This window comes from Cyprinodon variegatus, unplaced genomic scaffold, assembly GCF_000732505.1.
Source record: "Cyprinodon variegatus isolate N-32 unplaced genomic scaffold, C_variegatus-1.0 Scaffold420, whole genome shotgun sequence".
NCBI lineage: Eukaryota > Metazoa > Chordata > Actinopteri > Cyprinodontiformes > Cyprinodontidae > Cyprinodon > Cyprinodon variegatus.
In genome coordinates this window covers 60,687-78,996 of record NW_015150873.1, presented here as the reverse complement: position 1 = coordinate 78,996, position 18,310 = coordinate 60,687, and the positions used below count along the sequence as shown (strand labels likewise).

The following is an 18,310-nucleotide window of genomic DNA, read 5'->3' as shown; positions in this document are numbered from 1 at the left end:
TTTTCAATAATTATCGATATCGATCAATATGCATTTTTTTTTTATCGATAAGCTTTTTTTCTATATCGCCCAGCCCTAGGCTGTTTACATCTGAGTGGTTTGGTTGTGGTTTTACTGGGTGATAGCTGACCCAGTGTGCTGAACTCCTTGTCACCAAACAGCAACAGTTCTGACTGTAGGCAAGACAGAAGCTGAAAATAATCCTTTAGTCAGCTGTACTACAATATATATTAATGCACACATTTGTTAGTTGGCACTACGTGACTACCTGCAGTTGATAGTTTTCAATTCAATGTTGTGTTACAAACGAAATACTGTTTGTCTGTCTTTATAACAACTCCTGTGTAAAAAGTAGAGTAGCTGCTGAGAGCAACACATGTGACATATTTGGCAGGGAAATACTGGCAGGTTTTCTGTGGTGCTTATAGGACTGCAGGCCTAAGATTGCCCCCTCTCCTTTCCACCAGTATGCTGAATCATTCTGAACCCCAGGGCATCCGTCCTACTAAAATCAGAGAACCAAAGAAAAGTATTTGCTCAAAAAATTACCAAAGGAAAATGTCACCAGAAACACTGGTCAGAGTCAACATTTTTTTCCTAAGGTTGTTTTCCTTCTTGGCACTGAGCAGATTTCCTTGAGCAGCGCATTTTCTCTCTCATGAACTTTGGAATGATGTTGCCACTTCATTGAGGACAAAGAAGAAAGATGCATTGCTAACATCCACCTGAGATAGTGGTCTTTGTCTCTTCCTCACATTTTTTTTTTTATCCAACTCTAACATTTACAGTGTTTTTTGACTTTTTTTGTTATTTATATAGGACTAAGACTACTAAATTAAGTAGGACTTACTAAAGACTGGGATAGGAATAAAATCATGTTGATTTAAAGTCTGGTTTGATTCATGTACGTGTTGATTTGTTGTATGAGGTGATTTGACTGATTCTGTGAATAATTTGTTTGGTTTAAACTTTGTTGAAAACAAACAGCATTAGCTGTCCTGCAGAAACACACAGGAGGCCACGAAAAATAGCAACAAGTTGTTTTTTTTTTCTAAGGGAGAAGTTCTGTTTCCGGGATCTTCCTTGGGTCTCAGGTCACTGGAGGGTAGACTCTGAGGTGAAATAGAAAAATAACAAAAGGCATTGCAAGAAGGTAAAGGTAAATAGGCCTTAGTGGATGCTGCAGGGAGTAAGTCAAGATGAGTGAGTGGAGTCCTGGGGTGCGTTCTGAATGAAGCCACCAGAGGGATGGGTGTATTACAGGGTGGATAAGTAGAACTGGTGGGTGGAGGGTATATGCAGCCATGAGGAAACCTGTGAGGTGTTTAGATCCAGAAACCTATGGCAATGTTGTTCATGTACCATTGAAAAGGAAAACAAAAAACATAAGTAATGTTCAGTTAGGTGGTACCTTTTAAGAAACACATTAAAATACGCAGGAAGCTCTGAGGGGTTAGGTTACCACATGGGTCAAACTCTGGGATAAGAAGCTGCCAGCCAGCTCCTAATAATACACCAGGTGTTGAGAAGATGAGGAGCAGGTGTGAGGAAAACACATCCGCAGTTCACTGTGGTGATAAAAGAAAACTAAGTAACACAAAACACACAGAACACTAACATCAACACAGCACAGTTAATCCCTAATAAGATTAATTAGAATTTTTCTTTTTACAGAACTTTAATCATAGTTCCATCTGTATCTAAAAAAAAATGCTCTCTGAGGTATTTATCTTTAATATAACACCAGGGACTGGGCTATATGCCCAAACTTCACTACTTCCTGAACTTTAGCCAGCTCCTTTATTTGCTTTCTTTAAATTTCTTAACACATTTATAATGAAACAACTTTGGGATAGTGTAAAATATTGAAGCCATGTTTTCTTTTTATGTGGTTTAAATAAAAAATATATAAATCAGATTAAAAAAATAACTTAAAAGTCATCCATTAGTTTTACACACAGAGCTAAGGGTAAGGGTATAGGCCTTAAAGGGAGACCCCACTGCAAAATGTTTCTATATGTAATCTATATTATAAAGATAATTATCCTATCTTAATTTTTAAACTTTGGTATTGGTAACTTATGACATCACAATCATCACTACTAACACACTCAGTTCTTCTAATATTGTAAAAACATCAGTCTCAGTGTTCATATTCTGGAGTTTATAGATCCTTAACATTTACTAGAAGACATTTCCAAAAGGCATCTGACATAAAATCCAGCAGTTTCCATGATAGGCAAACGTTGAAAATTTAAAAGGGTAAGAACTTAACTGTTTCTGTTATTAAACATTCAGTCATCCTGCTATATAATACTGTCTTGCAGTCTGAATGAATGGAAAAAAAGTAGAAGAATAGTTGTTTTTAAAAAGGTTTTTTAAATTTGTGTGATTTCTTTGTATAAATCTGTGAACAGATCAGGGTCCTGCAGAGACCACTAAAGGAACAGCTAGCAAGGAAACATACAACTGAATCAAACCTGTGTAAAACTATATCAAAGAACACATCCCCATATATATGGATATTTAGCGATTCTTTAAAGCAAGCATTCACTGATCAGAACAAAGATAGGATTTAGGAGTTTAGCCACTGATGCATCAGTTGGGGCTGATCAAGCTGAGCTTCTTCAGATTTAAACCACTGTCCAATTTCCATCTCTAAATTTAATATTTTTTTCCTTTCCACTTGCAGTTTTGCAGGTGTAATAACAATTGATGACATTTTTTACATGGGAAATGTCCTTTTTTTGACATTTGTTCTGGGGGTGCAGTATGGGTCAGTGGTCCAGTGAGTAGGAATGCTGTGGGGTTGGATTTCAGCAAGCCAGGCAACAGAGACCCAAGTGTGTCAGTCTGTCTGAGTGTCAGCAGATCTGTCTTCCCACTTCCACTTGACTGATTGACTCTAAACCTCCGTCAGCTAAGCTTTCTCCCACATAGTTTGTAGAAAAGGAAAACTGTTCGCCAGCCAAGAGTTGAAGTTGAGGTGAAAGTCCAAGCTGTCTGGATTTTCTAAAGGGAGAGAGGGATTGAACCAAGTGTTTGTGTGGGAGTGAGTGTTAATGTTGCCAGTAGTAGTAAAAGACAAAGGCGAAAACAGGAATAAGGAGGACTGGGTCAAAGAATGCTAGTAGAACAGGTAACCATTCACAAACTCTATAAAGCCATTAATTTATTGTCTAAAACGTTTGGATTTTTTACATTTTTGATCATAGTGAAAGATTTCAGGGTGTCTAAATAAAATTTGATTTCTAATAAGATTTTTTGGCAAGAGAGCAAAATTGAAAATTAAAAGTTGCAATCCAAAATAAGAATAGTAACTAAAACCTTGTATCTGTATCTGAATCCTGAAAATTCATACAAAACAGGTACATGAGTAGTAAGTAAGGTCTTCTTTATAAAACTGCTGAAAATGAAAGCTGTGACTTATTGTGATGAGTGGGTTATTCCAGAGCATATTAACAGAAATAAAGATGTTTGCATAGGAATTTTCTCTTGTTTTTTCTTTCTTTTAAGAGGCCAGCTGGTGTGTTTGTGCTCTGGTGACAGGGCAATGGGGCTCATAGGGCAACCTCTTGTTGCTCAGCTGGACCAACAGACTGGTGTGAGGGAAAGCCAAAGGGTTTCTTGTACAATCTATTTGAAACATATGCTCTGAATTGCAGCTGTATAAATATCCTCCTGAGATCCTATAGTGTAAATATCCAAAATAGAAAGGTATCTCTTTTTGTTATTTACGCCTGTTTGTTTGCAGTAGTGTTAATTCAGGTCTGTTATTTGCTTACTTCAGGTTGCTCCTCACAGTGGTTGCTGTTCTTTCTTCATATTCCATCCATTTATTGCTAAAGTCATCTGGTATTGTAGGTACGTAAGCATCAGTGACTTTTTTTTCTGAAAACAAAAATTTTATATTGTAATCAGTATATGTATAGGCTGACTTAATTGGTGTTGCATTAGAAATGCATTAGAAATATAATTATAAATATAAATTTAAAAGCCTGTACTGTGAATGTAACAGATTCTTCCTTCTCATTGTGCTTGTGGCTCAGGTATTCGTGCATATGAGCAGCTTGGCTACAGGGCTTTTGGGACCCCAGGAAAGATGGCTGCAGGTATTGCCATAACGCTCCAGAACATTGGAGGTGAGGTCCTATGCTTACATGACTCCTTGTTTCTCTACAAGTTCGCTAATGTGGGCTGTATTTGTTTTAGTTTTAAGGAGCCAGACTTTCTTGTAAACATTTAGGCACTATTTGTCTAGGATTTTTTTTGTCTCTTTCAGTTTTTTCTTTGTTTTATTTTCAGCCCATTGCCTGATTTTTGGAAAAATGCTTGTTTTCTTTCTCAAGCTGTAGTTTAAGTCTGGAAAATCCAGGCTTAAGAAGGCTCCTGAAGTCAGAAGATGAACTTGTATTGTCTCTTTATCAGCATCCTTTCACAAATGCCAATTATTGTTTTTTTTTATTCTTTTGGGTTTTTTTCTTTGCACTGGTGGCAAGTTTTTTGACAGTAGGTTGACAAGAAAGGGGGTATGAGAGAAGGGGAGAGACATGTGGAAAGGGCCACAGGTTGGATTTGAACCTGGGTTGGCTGCGTCAAAAACTAAGGCCTCTCTACAGTGGTTGTGGATGCGCTTTATTGATGATTCTATAATAAATACCAGAGGCAACACTTTTTGGCATAACACAGAATTCCAGAACCTGTTGTATCCTAGGTGAAAATCTGAATTACGGTCCATCACTAACTGAGTTCCATAGAAAGACTCCAAATTCTCCAAACTCCAACATTTAAACATCCAGATGGAGGTCCAGTGGAAGACAAAGAAAAGGGGACTTCTGGTGGTTTTAAAGGCTCCGCTCTTTGAGAATGTGATGTCAGAGGGACGGGCTGCGTTGCAGCGCAGCTGAAACCTAACAGTGATGTTGTAATTCGATCATAACACTTAAAAGTTCATGACCAGTTTCTTTCCTGTTTCTCTCCTTATGAAATTTAATCTTTGATAACTGTCTTTGCTGCACCTTACTCTTCCTGACTGATACCCTCGGAACAAAGAGAGCTTGATCCTGTGTAACCTCCTTTGCACAGTATTACTTTAACTTTGATCTGCCAACACAATCTTATTTCCATAAAAGATGCCACGTATGAACCCAATAAAACACTGTGCTTGAATCGAGAAGTTGTGCAAACATGTATGGATTTATTGTGTGCGGACCTATGCAACTACGTTACTAAAGCATTTGTTGGATTTTTTCTTTCAAGAGGTTTGTTTTTTAGTTAAATATTGCAAAATCTAAGCTATTTTTCAGAATAAGGGTAAAAAATGTTGCACTGTTTTTATTAACTATTTTCCAGAAAATATTTACTGCAATCTCTATTTGGAAGTAAACGTCATGTGTTTTCAAGTGTATAAAAGCCTTTTTTTTTGTTTTACTATAACTATATTTCTTTCTGATCCACAGCAATGTCCAGTTATCTTTACATAGTCAAGTATGAGTTCCCATTGGTCATCCAAGCCTTTCTGATGGTAGACAAACCTGCAGGGTAAGTGGCTGATATATTAATCTTGCATGAAAATAACTAACATTTAATTTTTAAATATTAAAAAGTGCTTTACATAAGTATTGACACCCCTATAGTTTTTCACATGATTTATGGGAAATTTAAAGTTATAGACCAAAAGAAAATGGTTATGATTTTGAAGCAAAAGGGAAATTATACATGGCTTTTCATTATTTTCCCACCATAAAAAAATGTAGAATGCTTTTGCATTTAGGATGTGCACATCGCAGCTTTTTCCATGTAGGAACTATAATTTTGCTATTTTGTTTGTTCATAGCAATTTGCATTAATGATATTCCTCCACCATAGTATTTCCTATGTGATCCAAAAGGTTTAATATGCAGTAGGTTCTTGCCTGAGCTCATTTTCTCTATATGTATTTTCTACCTGGCCTGTGCCAAGTTACAATAGTTACCTCTTTTGGCTTTTTTCCAACAATACTTCTATCTTCTTACCTCTGATATTTAGAATAAAGCAGTTGTGCATTAAACAGCTGATAGCTGTCCTGTGAACACATTTTCCCACCTATTATTTGGGTCTCTTAACCTCCTCAAGAATTACCATGTACATCTCTTGCTGATGCTCTCTGACTGGCCTGTGAGTTTACTCCTGTCTTAGACATTTTGCAGTGGTCCCATAGTCTTTCCTTTATCAGATGATGGAGCTGTGTGACTTTCAAAGGAGAACATTGATTCTTAAACCTAACATTGATGTAAACGTCTTCAGAACTTTCTCTGTGGCGTTTCCCCTGAGTTCTTTGGCATTCATGTTATTGATTGTTCATTAAAGTTCTCAAATAAGCCTCTGAGGCCTTCACAGAACAGTTACATCAAATCTAAGATTATGTCACGCACAGGAACACTTTCTTTAATAACTATGTGTTCTAAAGGCAATAGCATATTTAGTTTATTTGGGAGAATTACAGTAAAGAGAGTAAAGTGGTTAATTCTACCACAGTTTTTAAAGTTTTATTTTAAAGCACCAAAATTTTGATTATGTTTCTTCGAATCCACAATTAAAACCTACCTTGTGTTGGTCTTGCACATAAACAGTCATTCAATATTTGAAGAAGCCATAAGTATAATAAAACTTTTGCTAGGCACTAAACCTCAATATTGTATGAAGTAAAATTGTAAGAACTTTATTTACATGCAATTAAATATGTAAAGACAAAAAAGTGTCAGTTACAATTAATACCAAAATCTGCGGATAGAAAGTGAGTCATCCCATCAGCAGCATAGATTTGAGGGTCTGCTGAAAAATCCTCCAAAGATGTGCCAGTTCTTGGGCTGGGTTCTATATTTTATTCTTGGAGCAGCTGGTTTGAGATCAGTTGTGATTGTGACCCCACATAGTTTGGCTTATGGGGCTTAGCGGCATGGCTTCTGAGAGCGATAGCATTAAAACACAGCAAGACTCTGCAGCTGTAAATGTAAACTGTGGGACATCACTGCTTACTGCAGGTGGCCTCAGAGACAAACAAAACCTGTTCTCATCGATTTGATTCTCCATGAATTTGTTCTGGTTAGGGCGTCTCTTCAGCTTTCTTTTTCTGAGAATAGTTATACAACCATTTATTAAATGGGTCAAGAGTTTCTTGGAAGTTTTTGCTCAGACATTTTTTGGCTCCCTTGTATTTACCGTAGATGATCTAGAGGAAAACTACACCTCCTGCTGCTGCAGTGTTTTACATGGAAATATTTGCACTGAGTAACACTGTCGTAGAAGTGACAACATGCACACATTGTGTTCAGCCTGTTTTCACTGTGTAGCTGTGGGCCACTGTAAACAATCAATGGCTATCAAAAATGACAAACTAGGTTGTCCTGGTGGCATCCCATCCTGCCAGTATGTGGATTAATTTAATTAAATTACACAGGGTTGGCCTCAAGATCAGGAATATATGATAATCTGTGCTATACTAAGAAATAAAAGACAACAGAGGGCAGAATATAATATGGAATGTCTGTAATAAGAGTTATTAAGCTTTTCATGTGGTGTTCAGGTTGGCATGCCTTTCTGCATGCTCTGCATATATAAACATTGTGTTGTGAATTCCGTAAAAGTTAAAAAAAAAATTGTGTTGTGAACATCCAGAACACATCCATTAGTATTTCACCTTACTTAATAATAATACACTGATGAATTATTGTTTTTTAATTTTCTCAACTATTCAGATTCTTAAAAAGAGTGCACAGTAACATACAAAATACTCTAAGTGTTTCATACACATTTTTTTTTTTTTAATGAGCGTGATACAACAGATGCTGCTGGTTGTTGTGGCTCCCACCTGACAGAGGGCAAGAAATTAATCACCCCTGCTGTGTGGCTCTAAAAATAAACCTCTGAGCTTTCTTTCCTAGACAGAGGTGCCAAATGTGATTTTAACATGCAGATAATTGTATCGGGGGAATCTGTGTCAGGAGTTGCACACTAATCTCTACCAATATTATTGTCTAAAATAGGAAATACTGTGAGACTGAGTCAAAGATGAAAGTTTAACAGTTTTTAATGATACCAAATTGTTTAGTCATCCATTGTCACAATTGTTGCTCAATTATAGTTATATTAAATCATAGCTTGAAATGGGAACAGTTATCTTTTTATGAATAATAGTTTGTACAATTTCTTTTTTCAGTAATTATTTAAGATACATATAAACAATTCTCTTTTTTGGTAGATTTCTATTTAGAAACAATAGAGATATTGCATTTTTTCTGCACTCGGGAGTTAAAACTGGAGGAAAATAAGAATTTTTAAGAATTTGTTTTTATTTCACAGGAATATTGTCTAAACAAAAATATTGAACATATAAAGGGAAGCAACATTTTCTCTGTCTGTCTATTCGCTCATGTAAGAAGGAAATTATTTATTTGACCTTTGGTTGAAATCTTTAATGTTTGTTTATTTGTGCAGGTTTTCCTTGTCTTGTCATTGTTTGTTGCTGTCTTTAGTGTAAAGAAAGATTTCCAGCTTCTGATGCAACAAGAACCAATTTTCAACAAAGCAAAAAAAAAAAAATTAGGAAAAATATTATTATTTTCTCTGACTAATTTATGACCTGCTGATGTTAAGATATTCAAAGTTATTGTGAACGAATTTTCTAAAAGGAAAAAAATACGTTAAATTTTTTTCCTTGAAGTTAATAATTATGCATGACTGTTTTTACAATACATTCATGTCCATCTCTGTGAGCAGAAAGTAGAAAATAGAAAGTAATTGCTTATAAAACCCCACGCACTATATAAACCCTGCACCTTTTCATCTTATTAAAACAGTACAAATGCTTAATTTGTTCAAGTCTAAGGGGAGTCTTTATAATAATGTCAAATCAATAATTGCATAATTGCTGTGTCTGTCTGCCTCTCTACAGCGAATGGTACCTGGATGGAAACTATCTGGTCATTATCGTCTCTGTGGCAGTGATATTACCGCTGGCTCTGATGAAACAGCTCGGTGAGTGGGTTATATTTTGGCCATTATAAGACAACATCAATTTTATTTCGACAACTGTAAGACCCTCTGGTGCATCAAATATGAATTATTGATACTAATCACTACTGCTGCTGGATCATATTCAGAAGCAAGAAGTACAAAAAGGTCTTCTATAAGATTCAACAGGGAAAGCAGTGATGTGCTGTCAATCAGAATTACTTGTTGAATTGTTCATTATCGTCATTGTTATGTCATCAAAGGAGTTTACCAACCTCATGGTTCATAAAAGAATATCGTAACTCAGGGTCAAGATGGAAAAACATCAGTAATGACTTACAGAAAACAATTTGAACAAAGTAAAATGGTTTTCATTTCTCCTTGGAGAGGCACTGTCATGCAAATATTAGTCTATCTAATGATCAGACTAGTAAGAAAACAACTAAAAAACAGTCTTAGTCAGTAGGCATCTGTTAGCAAATGTATTAAGTTGTTACACAACTTGGAAAAGTTTGAACAAATGTAAAACAAGACTATTGCAACAATGCAGAGTGATTTCTATCATTTCCTTATTGGAATGATGCAGTGAAACAGTGAATAAATGACAAATATATTTGCAAATATCAATGAACCTGAGCCACAGGTTCTTCCACAACACTTAGAGAAAACTATAAAATCATACTGAAAAAAACAAAAACTTCAGGCCGCTGTTAAATGTGTTTCTAAAGCTGTTGAATTTAATATTTAAATATAAAATGTTAAAAGTGATGTCAGGAATTATTTTTGTGAGGTTTGATATAATAAAACTATTCTTAATGTTTTAAAATTGTCTGCAAATTTTTTTTGCAAAGTCAAATTTCCGATAAAGAAACATTTTTACAGCCTATTTGGTTTTAGATGAAATCTAGGATTGCAAAATGAGTCATGACATCAAAACGTCAAACATGCTTATTTGGTATAAGGACAGAACAAACTATTATGTATTATTGACCTTCCTGTCATCCTATACATTGAAATCGTTTTGCAAATATGTCTGAGTCAGCTAGACGTGTCTTTATATTCTTATCTGAGAGTTTCTTATTTATAAGTATTATTCCAAGGGGTAAAAATGTTTTTAACCAAATCATTTCTGTTTACTTGCTAACTTGCAATATTTCCCTCGATAATCACACAGGTTTTTAAAATAAATTATGTTCAACAAACACAATCTGTATGTTTGTTTTTTTCTAGCACTGATTTTCATTTTAAGCCATATAGATAAGATAAGTTAAGAAATCCAGGATGAAAATTGAGAAAAGAGGCACTAGACAGATTCAAGTTAGATCCCTGTCATACTAAATCTATGTAGGAAAAAAATAATGCTTTTCCTGATTGACCACAATAAAAATGTCTTAGAAAAAAATCTGGATAACCAGCACTCCATGGTTCTTCTTGAATTTCAATGTGAGCAAGAGAATGCTTCTCGTTTACATGAACTAGCATTTAGAGATTTGTCCATCTTCATGTATTGATGTCATTTGTTGTTATTCATGCTGTTGTCAGCCTGTACAAGCTGTAGACGGCATGTAGCTGAAATTTATTATTTTGCTCACATTAAATCTATGTGGAAGATTGGAGTGCTGTTTATATAGATTTGTTCTGTATCAATCAAGGACCATGTAGGAATTTACTTCCCTCTTGTTCTCATTTTGTGCTTACTGTTTTCCTTCTATTGCTGAGCATAAATGAATTGCATAAATATTTTATATTTATGCTTTGATTAAAACGCACAAAGGTGGATGTTACCAGGTGATTTTTATAGGGTTATTTTCTTGCATAGGGATGTCAGAGTAAGGTTGAATAGAAACACAAATTGCATTTTGATTAGATTTCAATCTGTAAAAATGAATACATGAAAATCCATGTATGATTTTCTATCTACTGCACTTTCATCTGCTCACATAAAATACCAATATGTTGAATCACAGTTTGTGTTATTACATGACAACAAAAAGGATGTATTAAAACTTTTGAAAGGCACTATATAACATATAGCAATCTTTAGGGCTACAGTAACCAGGGTCATGATAATAAATGCTAATGAAGTGTATATTTTTCAGGATATCTGGGATACACCAGTGGGTTCTCATTGAGCTGCATGGTTTTCTTCCTCATTTCTGTGAGTCCTTTGACCATAAAGTATATACATGTTTACTACTGTTCAAATATCACATGTTGATTCGTGTTCCTGGTCTGTTACATGCAGATCAGATGCACTGGGGGTCTTTCCACCAGCTCTTTAGTATTCTCTACTCACTGCTTTTGGTATAATGTTTGCATGCTGTTGTCCCAGGCTATGTTTTTCCTCTGACCTAGTTTTTGCTGTGTGAGCTGTAATCTACATGCTGCTCTCCCTCTCTCTCTCTTTGTTATCTGGCTCATTGACATATTTCCAGCCAGTCCAAATATTAACTGTCTCCCTGCTCTTTGTATTGCTTTAACACCTCTTGTCTCTGCGTTCTGCACAGGTCATCTACAAGAAGTTCAACCTCCCATGTCCATTTGTGGACTTTGCTTTTAATAGCACTGGCAGTGTGTTAAATGTCACTTCAAAACAATACGGTGGGGAAGACAATCCGGCCTGCATTCCCAAGATGGCCAACCTCAACACACAAGTACGTGTCTGCATGTTACTGTCTACCAAAAACTGCAAGTTCACCTGCACTGCTATGGGCACTGAAAGCCACCCACTTATGTCATAGTCATCAGCATGTTGCCAGTCTCTTCTCACAATCAAAGCATGGGAATCCACAGATCAGAATCTCCTGCAAACCTCTGTAGACCTAATGCAATGACTGATAAAGACCTTAAAGACAAAATGAAAAGGTTGTGACTCAGATTGCCTCTTTGCTAATTTGTACCCTCATCTTTTACCCATATATTGCCATTTTTGTCCCTTGGTACTACCATTTTATTCCAGTAATTAAATAATTTTCCTTGAAATAAGGAATACTAGTTTATGTCTCTCTGTACAAAGAGATATACTTTTTTTAAACCAACCTGGCCCTGTGTGAAAAAGTAAATGTCCGGCATACATATAAACCGTTGTGCCATTCTCAGCTTCTGTCATTGGTCTTTTGCATTACTTGAACAGCTTATTAATGGATGTTACAAAAACTCAATTTAACATGTCTATGTTTCAATTAAGCCAAACCCATATTATTTTTTTGCCATCTAGAAGTGGACATGCTGTTTGTTTTTGATGATTATCCTGCTGCAGAACCAAAATGCTCTCAAGCTTAAGGTCACAAACTGTCAGCTGGAAATTTTCCTTAAGGATTCTCTTCAAGAGAATTGAATCAATGGCCTCACCTCATTTGTTGCAAGTTATCCAGAATTAGCTCCAGACCATATATACTGCCCCACCCCCAATATGAGGCGTATTTTTTTCCCTGATATTCTGTAAACGATCTATACCAAACTGAACAGGATATAAACCTTCTGAAAACATCCACAGAATATTTTTGAAAATGTCTAAGAGCTCATCAAAATCTTTTTTCTTTTTCATACAAATAAACTGTGTCCTTGTGTTTTTTTTTTTCCATCAGAGGTAGTTTTTACCTTAGAACTTCCTTATAGATGCAGTTCTTGATCAGCGTCTTTATTTTCAAACCATAAACTCTGACCTTTACCAACACAAGTGAGCCCTGAAACTTTTGATGCTGTCCTTAGGCCCGGTGGTGCCCATGCACTGCAGCCTTGCTTCTCTCAGTGAGCACCAGGGCAGCTGTGGCAACAACATAGTTTACCATGATCAACATGAAGAATTGTTCAATGACTTAAAACACTTTGAAATCACCTGACATGTAATGTTGCTTCATAAGTAAAGTCCTTTGGAAGGGCGACGTCTTTTGAAATAACTGCTCTCTATGTGCTGCACTTCAGCCCTAAAGCTTCATATAACCTTTTACCAGACTAATAGACATTGATGACTTTGTTTCTTGTCTATATTTAAGTTTCTTTAGATCAGGTCATGACTGGTTTGCTTCTTAAGCTTTTAGCCTACTTCATGTTTCCAGAAGATTTCTGGATTTTACTTGAGTTGCAGTATTTAGTTCTGGGTACATTAAACTCAGATTTACATACAGAAAAAATATTATTTAACATAGGGCCATATTTTTTTCTTTAATTATTGAAACAATGGTTTTAAAACTGTCCTTTCTTCTGATCGAAGTCATCTGTCTGTTATTAACTCTTGTCCGTTTATCTAGAGATCTTAAGTGTGACAGAAATCATCATCATGTTATTTTCTAAAAACTTCTGTCCAGTTGTCACAGGTTATTTATCTGCATCAGTTGACTCTTGCCGGTCGATATTATTCGACTCATTTAAAGTCACATATTATCTCCTCACTGTCAGCAAAGAGTAAATAGTTGAACATTGCTTTAAATGAGCTGGTGTCACAGCAGGTACTTTACCACCCTTTGGTTGGTATGAAATGTCTGCAGCAGACAGAAAAGACAAACAAGAGAAGTGTCCAGCACCCATTAGGAAACATATGTGCCAAATATGATGGCTTTGATTCACAGAAAGAAAACATTCAGTTTTGATATCTCAGGATCACAAAAATATGCAAAGGCAGACTTTTTTTGTGAGTGTTTTTTTTCCCTTTACATGCAATATCAGACATTTCTTAATTGTAGATTGATTTATATTTTTTGTAATTTCCTGGAACAGTTTTACTTTCCAGAGCAGTAGCTACTATCCTTTGTTTCTGATTTTTCTCAAATTTCCATATCCCATACTTTTCCTTATAAAAACAGGACCGATCCCAGCTGGTTAGCAGCTCACAAAGCAGCAAGGCATTTTTGAATAGGCTAAAGCTGGTCTGCTGCCAGGCCAAAGTTAATCACAGCAAACAATTAGCTCTCTGTGATGTGTCTGAGGGAGTAATGGGCAGTACAGCAAGAGGTTGGTGGTAAGACGTCTGGGATAGCGCTGCTGTATCTATGGTGACCTGTTGGGGTTCATTTACAGACTGCCTACACCATCCCAATCCTGGCGTTCGCCTTTGTGTGCCACCCTGAGGTCCTCCCCATCTACACAGAGCTGCGCAAGTATGTTCCTATGATCGAAACCTCCTGCTAACTTTGTTGTGGACAAGTCATTAATAAACAGAGGAAAGCGACTGTGCTTCGTGCTTGGCTTGCCATATTCTAGTCACATGCACTGCTTTCACTGTGTTTTGAAATGTCTCTGCACTGCTTTGTGTGGTGTTGCATGTTGTTAACTTATATATGCGATCCCACATTAAAGCAAGCAGCTAATGTGTATTTATTTCAGTGATAAAGGTGAAGGTACATTTTTTTTAGCCTGGTTTAATATGCTAACAAATGATTTTCCTTAGAAAAGATTATTAAAGGGTATTCTTTTTTAACCACATGATGATATTTTCTGATTTCAGTCCTACCAAGAAAAAGATGCAGCATGTGTCCAATATCTCCATTGCAGTCATGTATGTCATGTACTTCCTGGCTGCTCTGTTTGGATACCTTACTTTCTATGGTGAGCTCTCATCCTTATTCATTGTAAACCTTCTGTCCCAGAGAAGATGTTGAGTGCTGGTTGGTGGAACATGCTGCATTAACTTGTGTTGGATGTTGGAGCTTGAATATGTTAAATGAGAAATTCTAGTTGAAAGCCATAAAACTGTGCAATTTACTATTTGTTCTCTTGCCTTCATTGGGAATACAGGTTGATAAGATATTTCTCCGTTCAAACACAAATATAGTGAACTCAAAAGTAGATATTTTTACATTTGTACCACCAGTTAAACCAGATAACCACCTAAATGGTTCAAATATGGTTAAAAATCCAGCTTTTAACACGTGTCCATATGTGTGCAGCTTTATAAAGCAGATTTTCCTTTAATATCTGCCATCAAGAGGCAAATTGTTCTTTTTATATACCGGTAGAGTTGAGAATGTAACATTTAATTACAAAGAGAGCACTGCATTACCTCTACATCTTTTCACTGGTCAAAGGACCAGATTAGAGTAGATTAAGCTTTAAGAGATCTAAGGAGTAAAGTTTTTACAGATACCTACTTTAATATTTCTGTCAGACACCACAAAGCTTCCACTATAGTGTCATTTAAAAAAAAAAATAGGATCTTAAAATAATTATTTTATTTCATAATGTGTACAAGAATTGGAAATTCAAATTTTATTCAATGAATATTTCAAAATTACTATATAGGAGTCTATAGATTATTTATTTATTTTTTTGTAAATTACAAGAATGTAGATTAAGATATTGGAGACATGGGACATGTCTGCCCTCTTGTGGCCAAAAGCCATATATATTTTTTTCCACCTCTGTCAAAGATGAGTAAAACACCTTTAAAGTACTTTTGACAAAACATAGCTTGTACATTCAATGTGGAAGAAATTATTTNACACCTTTAAAGTACTTTTGACAAAACATAGCTTGTACATTCAATGTGGAAGAAATTATTTCATTATTTATTACTTAGTTACATTTATTAGAGTAGCTTTTTAAGAAAACTGCACTGCATCATACTTTTTACTTTTGATTAAACGTATGTTAAGGTATCACTATTCTTACTTACGTCAAAGTAAGACTCCTGTTTTTCCTCCAGGTCTTTTATTTTAATACAGTTGACTCTATCATATTACAGGAAGTAACTTATTGTATTCTAACCCACAAACATAAAAGAAAATCAGTAAAAAGAGATTTTATAGCAAAAATTGTATTTGTGTTTCTTCCACCTGAATTATTGTGTAATTACTGAATGCTATATCTTAATTTTTTAATCTCATTTTAAAATTTTACAGATAACTATACGTTTTGTAAATTTATATCAGTTTTAAAACATTCAAGGTTTAGTGGAGGATTTTCGTGAATTTTGAAAAGACCTGCCCTCTCAACTTAAAAAAAATGCACATGCACAACTAGGGGTGTAAATAATAACCGTTTTATATCGATGCCTCGATCCAACAGCCGACGATCCGATGCATCGATACGTCCGCAAGAGTAATGATTCTTTTTTTTTTCTCCCTCCGGTCTATTTTTATCCATTTGCTCCTGGACATAATTGCCCCCTCCCCCCGTGCTGCGGTGGCACTATACGCTGTGGGTCTAGATACGGCCGAGGCGGTGAGGATGGTGGGGCGAGTTTAGTCCGACGACGGAGGGACATGAGGGCCAAAAAGAGCGGAGATCCAGGTGGAACAAGGGTCCCAGCGTTCTTGCACACCTCGCTCTTCTAGCGGGTCTAAACTTCACGAGTTGTTTTCCGCCATTTCAGTCATAAAAACAAAACAAGCCGGTCAGCTACAATTTGGGAGAGGTGCAGCAGAGCATCTGTGGAGGGGGTGAGGACGTCTGGAGCCGAGGCATTGAATTGCACTGATTTTGTGCAGTATTTTTCGATGCAAGGCCTTTCAGAATCTATAACGCAGGGGTATTATTATTTTTCAGTGATGAGGTTTTAATAGGAATGGGTGGAGTTAAACTGTTCTACTTCTGTTATTTGCTGTTGTTTCTCGAATCGTTGGCTAAGGAAATCGATACTGAATCGAATCGCCATGATGGATGTGATTTAGACCCCTATGCACAACCCTGTACCTGCTCCTGAGAGGGTACGCCTATTAAACGCGTGTGAGAGCATGCACCAGGGCATTTCTCCTCATGCACGCTCTGTTTAAAAGTTGCTTTTTGCATCGCTCGTAAAAGCCTATTGTCCAAAAGAAGATTTGCAATTTTTCCACCATATCAGACTCACCACCAGGAAATGAAAGTGGGAACAAGCACGTAACATAAACGTAAACATATCACCAGAATGATTGACAACTAGGAAAACCACTTATTTCGATGATCCACCCGGAAAAAGAAAATCCTCCACTTTACCTTTAAATTAGATGTTATGATCAGTTACTCAGAACTTGAGTATCATTTTTACCAAATACACTTTTTACTCTTCTGAGTAATTTATTGAATGGCTGCTTTTTACTTTTAGTTGAATAGAAAAATTATGAAGTATTGCTACTCTTAGTTGAGTACAATTTTTGGGTACTCTACCCACCTCTGTGTATCTCAGGCCTGTATTGCATGCAGCCTGCTGGCCATTTATGGCCCCTTGGATTTTGGCAGCAGAATGATTTTGGCTCCCTGCTGATCAATCAAAACTTCTAAAAATAAAAGANATTATTTCATTATTTATTACTTAGTTACATTTATTAGAGTAACTTTTTAAGAAAACTGTACTGCATCATACTTTTTACTTTTGATTAAACATATGTTAAGGTATCACTATTCTTACTTGTGGAAAATGTCTGGCTTCCTTTCTTCATTAAATAAGGAACACACTGTTTTTTTAAACAAAAATGCACCAGAGAGACAAACATCTCCAGTTAATGTCAAAGTAAGACTCCTGTTTTTCTTCCAGGTCTTTTATTTTAATACAGTTCACTCTATCATATTACAGGAAGTAAGTTATTGTATTCTAACCCACATACATAAAAGCAAATCAGTAATGATTTCAGAGATTTTATAGCAAAAAAATGTATTTGTGTTTCTTCCACCTGCATTATTGTGTAATTACTGAATGCTATATCTTCATTTTTTAATCTCATTTTCAAATTTTACAGATAACTATACGTTTTGTAAATTTACATCAGTTTTAAAACATTCAAGGTATAGTGGAGGATTTTCGTGAATTTTGAAAAGACCTACCCTCAACTTAAAAAAAAAAATGCACATGCACAACCCTGTAGCCGTCCCTGAGAGGGTATGCCTATTAAACGCGTGTGAGAGCGTGCACCAGCCCATTTCTCCTTATGCACGCTTTGTTTAAAAGTTGCTGTTTGCATCGCTCATACAACCTTACTGTCCAAAAGAAGATTTGCAATTTTTCCACCATATCAGACTCACCCCCGGCCTTACGTAAACTTATCACCAGAATGATTGACAACTAGGAAGACCACTTATTTCGATGATCCACCTGGAAAAAGAAAATCCTCCACTTTACCTTTAAATTACATGTTATGATCAGTTACTCAGAACTCGAGTAGCATTTTTACCAAATACATTTTTTACTCTTATGAGTAATTTTTTGAATGGCTGCTTTTTACTTTTAGTTGAATAGAAAAATGATGAAGTATTTGTACTTTTAGTTGAGTACAATTTTTAGGTACTCTACCCACCTCTGTGCATCTCAGGCCTGTATTACATGCAGCCTGCTGGCCATTTATGGCCCCTTGGATTTTGGCAGCAGAATGATTTTGGCTCCCTGCTGATCAATCAAAACTTCTAAAAA

General features: G+C 35.9%; 1 protein-coding gene across 1 annotated transcript in view; it reads left to right on the top strand.

The window, feature by feature from the left end:
• Positions 1 to 18,310, top strand: part of LOC107093345 (sodium-coupled neutral amino acid transporter 3-like) — a 56,077-nt gene that overhangs the window by 28,635 nt on the left and 9,132 nt on the right. The window contains exons 5-12 of the mRNA XM_015388347.1: positions 3,791 to 3,864; positions 4,050 to 4,142; positions 5,460 to 5,541; positions 8,933 to 9,015; positions 11,091 to 11,149; positions 11,499 to 11,645; positions 14,008 to 14,087; positions 14,435 to 14,535. Of these exons, the coding sequence (XP_015243833.1) occupies positions 3,791 to 3,864; positions 4,050 to 4,142; positions 5,460 to 5,541; positions 8,933 to 9,015; positions 11,091 to 11,149; positions 11,499 to 11,645; positions 14,008 to 14,087; positions 14,435 to 14,535 (719 nt within the window). The remainder of the gene's footprint in view (positions 1 to 3,790; positions 3,865 to 4,049; positions 4,143 to 5,459; positions 5,542 to 8,932; positions 9,016 to 11,090; positions 11,150 to 11,498; positions 11,646 to 14,007; positions 14,088 to 14,434; positions 14,536 to 18,310) is intronic.